At 41.2% G+C, this 13093-nt stretch overlaps 1 protein-coding gene across 1 annotated transcript in view; it reads right to left on the minus strand.

Moving 5' to 3' along the window:
* LOC110521793 (cAMP-specific 3',5'-cyclic phosphodiesterase 4B) overlaps positions 1-13093 on the minus strand; it is an 87833-nt gene that overhangs the window by 68929 nt on the left and 5811 nt on the right. The window contains exons 2-4 of the mRNA XM_036969410.1: positions 7233-7427; positions 6365-6401; positions 6149-6219 (exon numbers count right to left, since the gene is read on the minus strand). Coding sequence (XP_036825305.1) covers positions 6149-6219; positions 6365-6401; positions 7233-7427 — 303 coding nt within the window. The remainder of the gene's footprint in view (positions 1-6148; positions 6220-6364; positions 6402-7232; positions 7428-13093) is intronic.

Genomic DNA, 13093 nt, shown 5'->3' on the forward strand with positions numbered 1-13093 from the left:
ATATTCCATTGTTAGTAATATTCCAAACAGGATGTACCCATGACTAGAACCATTCAACACTGGTCTGACCAATCGGAATCCACGCTTCAAGATTGTTTTGATCACACGGACTGGGAAATGTTCCTGGAAGCCTCAGAGAATAACATTTGTTTATACGCTGACTGGGTGAGTGAGTTTATAAGGAAGTGCATTGGAAATGTTGTACCCACTGTGACTATTAAAACCTACCCTAACCAGAAATCGTGGATAGATGGAGGCATTCGCGCAAAAATGAAAGCGCGAACCACCACATTCAACCATGGCAAGATGTCGGAGAATATGGCCAAATATAAACAGTGTAGTTATTCCCTCCACAAGGCAATCAAACAAGTGAAATGTCGGTATAGGGATGAAGTGGAGTCGCAATTCAACGGCTCAGACACGAGACGTATGTGGCAGGGTCTACAGGCAATTACGGACTTAGCCACGTCACGGATACCGACGTCTTGCTTCCAGACAAACTAAACACCTTCTTTGGCCACTTTGAGGATAATACAGTGCCAATGACACGGCCAGCTACCAAGGACTTCGGCCACTCCCTCTTCTTCTCTGTGGCCGACCACATTATCTCCAAAAATAATTCTCTTTGATTATAGTCACAGCCGTGTGAATATTTGCCCGCTTTGAGGATAATACCGTGCCACCGACTCTCCCCCCTCTCCTTCTCTGTGGCCGATGTGAGTAAGACATTTAAACATGTTAACACTCGCAAGGCTGCTGGCCCAGATGGCATGACTAGCTGTGTCCTTAGAGCATGCACAGACCAGCTGTCTGGTGTGTTTACGGACATATTCAATCGCTCCCTATCCCAGTCTGGTGTCCCTATTTCAAGATGGCAATCATTGTTCCTGTACCAAAGAAGGCAAAGACTGAACTAAATGACTATCGCACCGTAGCACTCACTTCTGTCATCATGAAGTGCTTTGAGAGACTAGTCAAGGATCAAATCACCTCCACCTTACCTGCCACCATAGACCAACATCAGTTTGCATACCACCCCAACATGTCCACTGACGATGCAATCACCATCACACTGCACAGTGCCCTATCCCATCTGGACAAGAAGAATACCTATGTACGAATGCTATTCAGACTACAGCTCAGCATTCAACACCATAGTACCTTCCAAGCTCATCATTAAGCTTAAGGCCCTGGGTCTCAACCCTGCCCTGTGCAATTTGGTCCTGGACTTTCTGACGGGCCGCCCCCAGGTGATGAAGGTAGGAAACAACATCTCCAATTCGCTGATCCTCAACACTGGGGCCCACAAACAGTAGAGGGAGCACCCCCCTATCAACGGGACAGCAGTGGAGAAGGTGGAAAGTTTTAAGTTCCTTGGCGTACACATCACAGACAAACTGAAATGGTACACAGACACAGACAGTGTGGTGAAGAAGGCGCAACAGCGAGGCTGAGAAAAATGTGTCTTGTCACCTAAAACCCTCACACATTTTTACAGATGCACAATTGAGAGCATTCTGTCAGGCTGTATCCCCGCCTGGTACAGCAACTGCACCGCCATCAACCGCAAGGCTCTCCAGAGGATGGTGCGGTCTGCACAACGCATCACCAGGGGGCAAACGACCAGCCCTACAGCACCCAATGTCACAGGAAGGCCAAAAAGATCATCAAGGACAACAAACACCCTAGCCACTGCCTGTTCACCCCGCTAACATCCAGAAGGTGAGGTCAGTGAGTGCATCAAAGCTGGGACCGAGAGGCTGAAAAACAGCTTCTATCTCAAGGCCATCAGACTGTTAAATAGCCATCACTAACACAGAGAGGCTGTTACCGACATACAGACTGAAATCATTGGCCACTTTAAATAATACCACTTTAATAATGTTTACATAACTTACATTACTCATCTCATATGCATATACTGCATTTTATACCATCTATTGCATCTATTGCTGCTCGGCCATCGCTCATCCATATATTTATATGTACATATTCTTATTCCATCCCTTTACATTTGTGTGTATAAGGTAGGTGTTGTGGAATTGTTAAATTACTTGTTGATATTACTGCACTGTCGGAACTAGAAGCACAAGCATTTCGCTACACTTGCATTAAACATCTGCTAACCATGTATTTTATTATTTTTTGTTTTTAAATTACCCCCTTTTCTCCCCAATTTCATGGTATCCAATTGTTAGTAGTTACTATCTCGTCTCATCGCTACAACTCCCGTACGGGCTCGGGAGAGACGAAGGTCGAAAGCCATGCGTCCTCCGAAACACAACCCAACCAAGCCGCACTGCTTCTTAACACAGCGCGCATCCAACCCGGAAGCCAGCCGCACCAATGTGTCGGAGGAAACACCGTGCACCTGGCGACCTGGTTACCGTGCACTGCGCCCGGCCCGCCACAGGAGTCGCTAGTGCGTAATGAGACAAGGATATCCCTACCGGCCAAACCCTCCTAACCCGGACGACGCTAGGCCAATTGTGCGGCGCCCCACGGACCTCCCGACAGAGCCTGGGCGCGAACAGCTAGCACTATGCTAACCATGTATTTGACCAATAAAATGTGATTTAATTTTTTATTTGAATAACAAAGTAAACCGTTTTTTTTTTAAATTGTTGCGAATTTATTAAAAACGAAAAACTTAAGTATTACATTTGGATAAGTATTCAGACCTTTTACTCAGTACTTTGTTGAAGCACCTTTGCTAGCAATTACAGCCTCGAGTCTTCTTGGGCATGACGCTACATCCGTGACTAAGGCCCTTCTCCCCCGATTGCTCAGTTTGGCCAGGCGGCAAGCTCTAGGAGGAGTCTTGGTGATTCCAAACTTCTTTCATTTAAGAATGATGGAGGCCACTGTGTTCTTGGGGACCTTCAATGCTGCAGAAATGTTTTGGTACCTTTCCTTAGAACTGTGCTTCGACACAATCCTGTCTCGGAGCTCTACGGACAATTCCTTTGACCTCATGGCTTGGTTTTTGCTTTGACATGCACTGTCAAATGTGGGACCTTATATAGACAGGTGTTTGCTTTCCAAATCATGTCTAATTAATAGAATTTACCACAGTTGTAGAAACATCTGAAGGATGATCAATGGAAGCAGGATGCACCTGAGCAATATTTTGAGTCTCATTGCAAAGAGTCTGAATACTTATGTAAATACGGTATTTGTTTTTTATTTAATAGATTTGCTAAAATTTCAAAACTGTTTTTGCTTTCTCATTATGGGGTACTGTATGTAGATTGCTGAGGATTTGTATTTATTTAATCCATGTTAGAAGAAGGCTGTAATGTAACAAAATGTGGAAAAAGTCAAGGGGTCTGAATATTTTTCGAATAGCACCGTAGCTAGCTAATTTTAGACACATTAGTATCAGTCAAAACCACTCAAAACAAGACATGGTATAAAGAACCAAATAAAACTAGCTGAAATGAGCCACCTACGATTCCCCACATTGCAGCTTCTTATCATTACATATCTGATATGCCTACTTATGTCTTAGAAAATGAATTTAAATGAGGCTATGTATGTTTGCAGCCATTCATGGACAGTGTTGAATAAGATACAAATAAGTATTGGATAGTAAATACTTCACGCATCAAATATTATGTTTTGACATTTCTGTACTGTGAACATGCTAGGCAAAGGTGGTAGGAGGACTCACAACTCATAAACACATCATATTTTGTCTATGTAGAGTAAGATGATGGCAAGGACCTTCAACTAGTAGGCCTCAACCACCTGAATATTGATCATTAGATTTATCTTGAAGGTTGGGTGATTTGGAGAAATGAATAATTATAACATAACATTTTCAAACACAGAGCAAAACTCTGTTTTCTTTTCCACTGAGACCCCCACACCAGTTGGTCACCGGTGTTTTAGGTTAACGTGAGCTCTAGTGTAATTTTGTTTTCCATCAGGAGTCTGACACGAAAGACTTGGTGGGAGCATAATCAACAGCGTCTGCATCGATCAAGACAATTGCTTTGTGAGAAGGTGCTAAAGTTCACAGTTAGCCATTGTTATGTAAATGCGAGCTGAAAAGTACCCAGGGGCTTGGCCCCAAGTCAGGGCAGGTCTGCCAGAGCCATGGCCCAGTGAGACACAGGTGCCAGTCTACGTAGATGGAAACAGAAAAGTATTTTGGGTAAAACACCAGGGTAAATCCTCAATTGGAACTCCGAATATATGAGGGGTGGCCAGCCCTTATGGAGAGCAAGCAGGATTTTCTTCCAGACCTATTTTAAAGAGATAGTTTGCCCAAATTACAAATGTACATGCTTGCTTCCTTACCTTGAAAGCAGCCTATGGACAAGGATAGACTGCAATCTATGCTTTGGTTACCTACTGCCATCGACCACTAATATGAGTATTTCCTGTGCAAAGCATTGGTGTAGTGTTAACATGCCACATAACTCCCCACCTAAGAACAGGGATCAATCTCTACGTCCAACCTTCCCACTGTCTCCCCATCTAATTTCCTTACTGTTTAAATAAAGTGTAAAAACATATATATTAAAAAACGTATAATAAATATATTTTTTAAAATTAGCATACTTTAAATGTAATCTTGTCCAGGGGTTGTGTCAGGGGGCAATAAAATTCACAATAGCAAATCTCACACCAAGCGGTCTTCAAAAATTGCCAGCAGCTGGGTTGAATAGTTGGATACTGTCCTCTTGTGGATGAAGATACAAGCTACAGCACATGTACATTCTTTCCTGTTATTTATTATTTGACCCTGCTGGTCATCTATGAATGTTTGAACATCTTGAAGAACAATCTGGCTTTAATGGCCATGTACTCTTATAATCTCCACCCGACACAGCCAGAAGAGGACTGGCCTCTCTCTTGGTTTCTTCCTAGGCTCCTGCCTTTTTAAGGAGTTTTTCCTAGCCACAGTGCTTCTACATCTGCATTGCTCTCTGTTTCGGGTTTTATGCTAGGATTCACATCTGCAGATGTGAAATGAGCTTTATAAATACATTTGATTGATTGATTGTTATTTCCTCCCAGATCTATGGAAGCTCGTTCCTGCCACCAAAATAAAGAAATCTGATTAGGAGGTCTGAGATAGTAAGTCGGTATTATGAGATAGTAAGTCGGTATTATGAGATAGTAAGTCATAATTATGAGATAGTATGTCATTATTTGGTAAACAGCTGAGGAATGGGACAGGAGAAATGTAACCACTCTCAAATACATAGATGCAAGGACTGACTATCCATTATATCAAAATGATAGAGTTAACCAGGTTTTGAAGCTATACAGGGTTTGTTTACAATAACATTGTTTACAAACAATGAAATAAAAAAAAGCTTATATTTTGGGTTCTGATGGGGTAAGACCGTTGATCATGAGGCATTTCAAAGTTACATTTTTTAAGAATCAATGGCTTCATATGAATAATTTAAAAGTACAAAAATGGATGTACAAATCCCAGATTGCACTTTTTAATGGATTTAATTGCATTAATGAATTCATTAAATCTGATGTCATCCAGATGTCATCAAACAGGCACCAACCCACATCAACAAAACTCTCCAATCCATTAATATGGAACAATATTCCCACAATACAGTCCCTTCAGAAAGTATTCATCCCCCTTGACTTTTTCCACATTTTGTTGTGTCACAGCCTGAATTTAAAATGGATTAAACTGAGATTTTGTGTCACTGGCCTACACACAATACCCTGTGATGTCAATGTGAAATTATGTTTTTAGAAATGTTTGCAAATGAATAAAAAATGAAAAGCTGAAATGTCTTGAGTCAATAAGTAGCTGGCAAGTCTGTTTGTTTGGTTACCTCCACAACTACTGTAGCTATCTGGTAAACTTGCTAGCTACTTCAGTGGATGTTGAACACATATCTACCGGCAAATGAACACGTCTAGTAGCAAACGTGTAAAATTATAGCAGTGGGATAAGCGGGATAATCAACTCTATGTGTTCTCTGGAAAGAATGCAACTCCGTGGAAGGGTGAGCACCACGCTGCTAGGTTAGCACCACGTCATGCATTATTGTCCATAGAACGCATAGCCCCTCATTGATTATCCCTTACATATACCAGTTGATATTGTGGTTAGTGTGGTCTAAATGAATCAGTCAGATCACCAATAAGGCCAGAAGCTTACTTGTTGGAAGCACATTGGACATTGGTCAGGACTGTGAAGTTGTTTCTTACACTTCGAAGGCTTGCGAGGACCTGGAGCGAAAGAGAACACATTCATCCATTTTGAATAGCACACAGGACAGTACCGGGTCACTGGGCTGGGTTTCTCAAAGTGGTCTGAATGTAGCTGTGCTACAGTACAGAATTGAGTAAAAGGACAGATGTGGTGGGATATTACCTGAGCAAAAGGCGTTACTATCAAGTCATCACCATGTCTGTAAACACAAACAAAAACATGTCAGCAACACATCGTAAACATAATTAAGAAAGCATTTATAACTGTACCATGAACACATATCAGGGTGAATGGGCTCCATCAGTCCATTGGTTCAACACCAGGGGCAAGAATGTTACTTTAAACCACATCTAAGGAGGTAGTCATTATGAAAGTATGTGTCAAGTTAGTTACTGGGCCAAGTCTGGGCGAGTGACGAAAGTCCCAATTCCCTAAACTGTGCCTGTAGTTCAGCCATGGAGACCGACCGACTCCACAGGCAAATCACAATCAGATCAGAGCTCAAATGGCCTTTTGCATGATAGGCCCATTGGTACATCAGTGCCAAAATAGGACTTCGTCACATAAAGACGTTAAGCAATAAGAACCAGTTACACTCTGACGTGACTAAATATCCCCAGAATTCACTTAGGTACAGAGGAAGTAAGTAACACTTGTTCTACTGGAATGTAATGTTGTTAGGTCAAACACTGGATGTTCCTTGTTAAAGGACTTTCCACTTCTTTCAACTGCTCTGTTTCTGGAGTAATACGGTCTTTAAGATTTTTCTATCATCGGCTGAATCTGTCATTATATTTGGTCATTTCGGGTTACAAATTAGCCTCTTTTGGAGCACTTTTTCCACTCATCACTATTAGTGGTAGTAGTTTCCATAGAAACGGGTGTCATGTGATGTACCTCTGTACCAGGGGACATGGATCAAACACAATGGAACACATATTCAGATCACTTCATGGTGTGTGTGTGTGTGTGTGTGTGTGTGTATCTGTATGTGTGTGTGTACATGTATGTGTGGTGCGTGAAAACATACAGTTCAGATGCAATGGATGAGTTGCGGGACATGGACTTGGGCGAGAGGTCGTAGTCGCTGTCTGAGCGGTACAGGAAGGACTCTCTGCGTTGGTTGTGTCCGGGGAAATTGGTGTGTAGAACCAGGCCTGACCCGGGAGAGGCCGAAGGGTCCAATGGACTACAGCTGGCTGAAGGGCCATTCTCCACATCAAAGCTGCAACACAACACAGAGACAACAATGTTAGTAACACAATTACTACATGTTTTCTACTGGTCCTTTGTGGCTCAGTCGGTAGAATAGGGCGCTTGCAACACCGAGGGTTCGATCCTGCAAGTTGCTTTGGATAAAAGTGTCTCCTAAATGGGATTTATTATCTTTAATACTTTGCGCCTGCCTGTCCTTGTATGTGCAACTCACTGACACCACAAATGAATATGTTCCTTTGGGAAATAAAAGTTGATCTAAATCTAAAAGTTTCAAGGTCTTGACAAAAGTCTAGACTACAATACGTAGATGGCCTAACATACCCATGACAAAGAGCATGAGCATGGATGTCACGAATTACTAAGGTGGGTGGAATCAGGCGCAGAGAGCAGGTTTCAGTTACTTGTCAGTTTATTCTCCGGCGCACAAACGAGGGTCACGCCAACACACAGGGCGAATAAAATACCCAGGCCTAACACAGGACCAAAATAGTCCGGAGAATAAAACACACGAAAAACCACCATATAACAGGATAACAAAAACAATCCCGCACAAAACAGGGGCGGGACAACCTACTATATATAAGGACGCTAATTAAACTAAAATACACACAGGTGATACTAATAAGACAAAACCAACAGACAAACGAAAAAGGGATCGGTAGTGGCTAGTAGGACGGTGACGACGACCGCCGAGCACCGCCCAAACAGGCAGGGGAGCCAACTTCGGCGGAAGTCGTGACAATGGATGACAATCAGGATTATATTACACTGACACTTTTTTATGGAATGCCAATCATTGGTTTCATTTTTCATGGACAGGATAGTGACACATCGTGAAACTATAGGCCTAACTGATACAAACTGGAAAAAGAAAGAAATTATGACATAGACGTTGCTAATCCAATCAGGGTAGGAGGTCAGTGGTGTAAAGTACCTACGTAAAAATACTTTAAAGCAATACTTTAAGTCGTTTTTGGGGTTATCTTTACTTTACTATTTATATTTTTGACAACTTTTACTTTTACTTCACTACATTCCTAAAGAAAATAATGTACTTTTTACTCCATACATTTTACAGAACACCCAAAAGTACTCGTTACATTTTGAATGCTTAACAGGACAGGAAAATGGTTCAATTCACATACTTATCAAGAGAACATCCCTGGTCATCCCTACTGCCTCTTATCTGGCAGATTCACTAACCACACATGCTTAATTTGTAAATTATGTCTGAGTGTTGGAGTGTGCCCTTGACTATCTGTAAACAAAAAAAAAACAATACAATTCTGCCGTTTGGACTGCCTAATAGAAGTAATTTGAAATTATTTATACTTTTACTTTTGCAATTACATCTACTTTTGATACAAGTATATTTAAAACGGAATACTTTTAGACTTTTACATAAGTAAAATTCACTTGGTGACTTTCACTTTTACTAGTAATTTTATTTTAATGTATCTTTACTTTTACTCAAGTATGACAATTGAGTACTTTTTCCGTCACTGATAGGGGTTTGAGGAAAAGAGAGAGGGATCTTGACAAACATTCCCGGGAGAGATATCTTCTGAAAAGTCTCAAGGTTTTCCCAGGCAGCAAGTGGGAGACGACGGGGAAGAGGGGGAAACGAGTGGTGACCTCTGTTACTCCTCGCTGCAGGAGGCTCAGCTGAGAGGAGGGCAGAGGTCTTCTGAAACTCTCACAAACACACGCACACACATGAAAGACCACCAATCAGAGTTCAGAGAAGATAAATAATTATAACACACCACCTGATTGAGGAAACCAGCCTGGGGCCACTGATGCATGTGCTCTGGATAGGGCCTGATGAGAGGAGGACACAGTAATGTGTGAATATGTGTGTGCACGCGCACGCGTGTCAGAAGGCCTGTCCTCTATGGCAGGGTAATGTTTAGGACATTGCCAGCAGTAAAATTGGATCTCAATTTCCAAAAAGACAAGCCCTTTAAGTTTGTACTGTATGACCGAAATTGACAGAGTGGGTAACACTTCCTCTCCGCGGACCCGGTACAGGGACCAAAACAACCGCTCAGAGATTAACAGAAGATCAAAACACACACCTCAGGGCTGATGAAAACAACAGGACACACACAGCAGGCTGTGCTGGGCCCAGTGTTTGCGGTATTAGTGATAAGTAATCTTATGAAAGAATTACATAAGGTTACTGAGGCTAAGGCTTTGGCACTATACTGTAGGGCATCTGAAACACATGGCTTTCACTACCACTACCCCTTTATTAAGTAAACAGTAAGCAAAATGTCAACTCTGTTTGGACAGTATGGGGCAATGTGATCACCTACACTAATCAAAGTGAGAACATATAGAATTAAGCCTGCCCTATTACCCCAAAATATCAGTCCAAGATGGACATCAGACTGACTGAGCCATAAGGCTGCCTGAACACAACAAAGTGTTGAGTCTTTCACAGAAGCGAGAGAGAGAGCGAGAGAGAGAGCGAGAGAGCGAGAAAAAGGTAAAGCTAGAGAGAGAATGTTTTGTACCATTTCCTCCATCCATCATTCCCACTAGCTCCAACGATTCCTGTTTTCTGACTAGAGAGATAGAAGAAGGAACTATTTATCAAACACGTTGGCTGATATACACAAGCAAAAGCAAAATCCCTTACTGCAGAGATTAAATTATGAGCTTTGAGGGGTCAGGATTACACCACAACCAGGAAGCCTGGCTATGATTGGTAGAGTCTGATGTGTGAGCCTCTGCTGAAAGGCTCAGAATGGTCATGGAGTACATTGACGTGGATGTGACGGAAACATGAAACAGCCATGGTTAAATCAGCTCTGGGAGCCTGAGTAGGGAACAACAGTTCAATTGCCACTGGAATGTATACATTAATGCAAAATGGTGGATGCCAACCTGACAGTGAAAGGGGGAGTTGACAGTTTTAGCTTAATATGTGACCTGACCAGGAAAAACTCTGGACCAGAATTATAGCTCAACCTATGCTCTCATTTCAGAGAAGTGAGGATGAGGAGAAACGGTGTACAGTAGAAACCATCATTTCCAGTAAGTATTAAGTACTGTATTGTCTCTGTTCTGCAAAAACAACCAGGAAGTGATCCCAATGACCTCTGTGTGACTTATACAGTACATCCTTCCCCCGTGATGCAGCTGAATCATCCCGCCTTAACAACAGTCTTGATGGGGGGATATACCATGGAAATGGGGAGCGATATAGAGGGAGCAAGTGTGAGAATAGTAGAGAGTCAGGAAGTGAGTGAAGAGTCAAGAAGTAGGAGGGAGATCATTCGGGGACATGAATTGACTGAAAGACAGTAACAAGAGAAACTAAGAAAAATGACATTGAGAGAGTGCCAGGAGAGAGCAAACTAGACTCTTTCCCTGGCACTGAGCAAAGACAGTGGGCAATGTCAAGTTAAGTCTGTTTAACTCATGAAACATGGGGATTGGGGAATGACTGAAGGGCTATGGACATCCCCTTACAGATACACCACATGATTTCACATGTGGAAAATCACATGATTTCACATGTGAAGTCATGTGAAAATGTGTTTTAGGAACACTTCACGTGATCACGTTTTCACATGTGTAGTTTCATATTATCACATGTTGCTTTACATGTCACATGTTATCACATTAACTTCACATAACATCACGTAATCACATAAAACGTGTTTTGATCAAGCTGGACATCTTAGTTACTTCCTGGTCTCATTCATGCTGGCATCAAATTTTTTTTAAAGTATTAATAGGAGACCGAATGCGATCAGACCATCATCTAATTGGCCTCCATATAACTCTTACAGAATTTACTTAGAAATTCAATCAAAACCTATTTGATGACAATTTTTTCATAACTAAGACAAAATAATTAATACATTTACTTTATTTCTGCACAACATAGGTACAGCAGATCCCCTTATTGTATGGGACACTTTTAAATGTACTTTTAAAAGCCATCCAATACTATACTCATTAAAACAAAAGTGGTTGTGGTCAAAAGAGATTAGACTAATAATGGAAATAGAGGAAGTAACAGCGCAGGTAGATGGTAATGACAACTGTCCTATAAAGGTACAAAATAGGTTAGAGGAAAAACAAAAAGAATGGGAGGTACTTATTCAAGAAGATCAATAAAGGGAATTGGATGGATTATTTTTTTAAAATGCACTACATTGAATCTTCAACGTAGAAATGCTACCAAAAATAATTTACGGAAACTCGTTACAAATGATCGGAGTCATCCATGATTCACCAAATTCTATGTTGAAAGAGGAAGCAAAATATTTTAAACATATGTTTTCTTTTCAATCTCCTCCATTTCCACTGAATGATGTCAAATGTAAGGACTTCTTTCCTAATAATAATAATAATAATAATGTAAAATTAACAAATTTACAGAAAGACCTGTGTGAAGGCCAACTTACAGAGGAGGAACTTTTTGAAGCAATAAAATATTTTCATTCTGGAAAACCACCAGGGCTTGACTGTCACGACTTCCACCGAAGGTGGCTCCTCTCCCTGTTCGGGCGGCGCTCGGCGTTCGTCGTCGCCGGTCTACTAGCTGCCACCAATACTTTTTCCTTTTCATTTGGTTTTGTCTGTCTTGTCGTTCACCTGTGTCCCATTTTGGTTAAATAGTTGGGTATTTTAATCTCGCCCTACCCTCTTGGTTTTGTGCGGGATTGTTTCGTTTACTGTCATTTGTTTGGGTTGCGTTTTCGTGTGTTCTGTTGAACAGGTTGCTGTGGTCCTGTTCCTGTTCTTTGGGCTTGTAAAATAAATGCCCTTCCTTTACATTCGCTCTCTCCTGCGCCTGACTCCACACCCACCTCTCATTGGGGAGAACCCGAAATAGACGGTATACTAGTAGAGGTATATCAGACCTTTTTTTTTTATGTACTCAAACATCCATTATTAGCATGTTTTAATTACTCTTATACAAATGGTAGACTTTCAGGTACTCAACAAGAAGGTCTGATTTCATTACTACTGTAACAGGACTCCGGTGGTAAGTATAAAGATCCAGTCCATTTAAAAAAAACTGGAGGTCTCTTAAATGTTCATTGTTGTGATGCGAAAATCCTGGCGAAATGCATAGTACATGGACTAAAAAAGGTTTTACCAGATATTGTTCATCCTGATCAGACAGGTTTTTTACGTGGACGATATATTGGAGATAATATACGACAATTACTTGAAACAATTTAACATTATGAAACATCAAAGATACCAGACCTGGTCTTCATAGCAGATTTTGAAAAGGCGTTTGATAAAGTATGACTATAATTTAAATATAAATGCCTGGATTACTTTAATTTAGGTGATTCTCTTATACAACGGCTTAAAGTTATGTACAGCAACCTCAGGTGTAAATAATGGTTACTTCTCAAAGTATTGAGCTTTTTCTATTTATTATGGGCATTGAAATGCTAGCTATAAAAAATGAAATCCAACATGAACATCAAGGTGTTAGAAATCCAGGGGATAAAAACAAAAGTGTCAATGTATGACAATGACTCTAGTTTTGTCTTAAATCCTCAATCTGGACCCCTGCAGAGTCTCATTGAAGATCTTGATCACTTTTCTAGCCTCTTTGGATTAAAACCTAATTATGACAAGTGTACCATATTACGTATTGGGTCGTTAAAGTGTCTACGCTACTTTGTAGTTTAC

The sequence above is a fragment of the Oncorhynchus mykiss genome, chromosome 30 (assembly GCF_013265735.2).
Source record: "Oncorhynchus mykiss isolate Arlee chromosome 30, USDA_OmykA_1.1, whole genome shotgun sequence".
Lineage (NCBI taxonomy): Eukaryota > Metazoa > Chordata > Actinopteri > Salmoniformes > Salmonidae > Oncorhynchus > Oncorhynchus mykiss.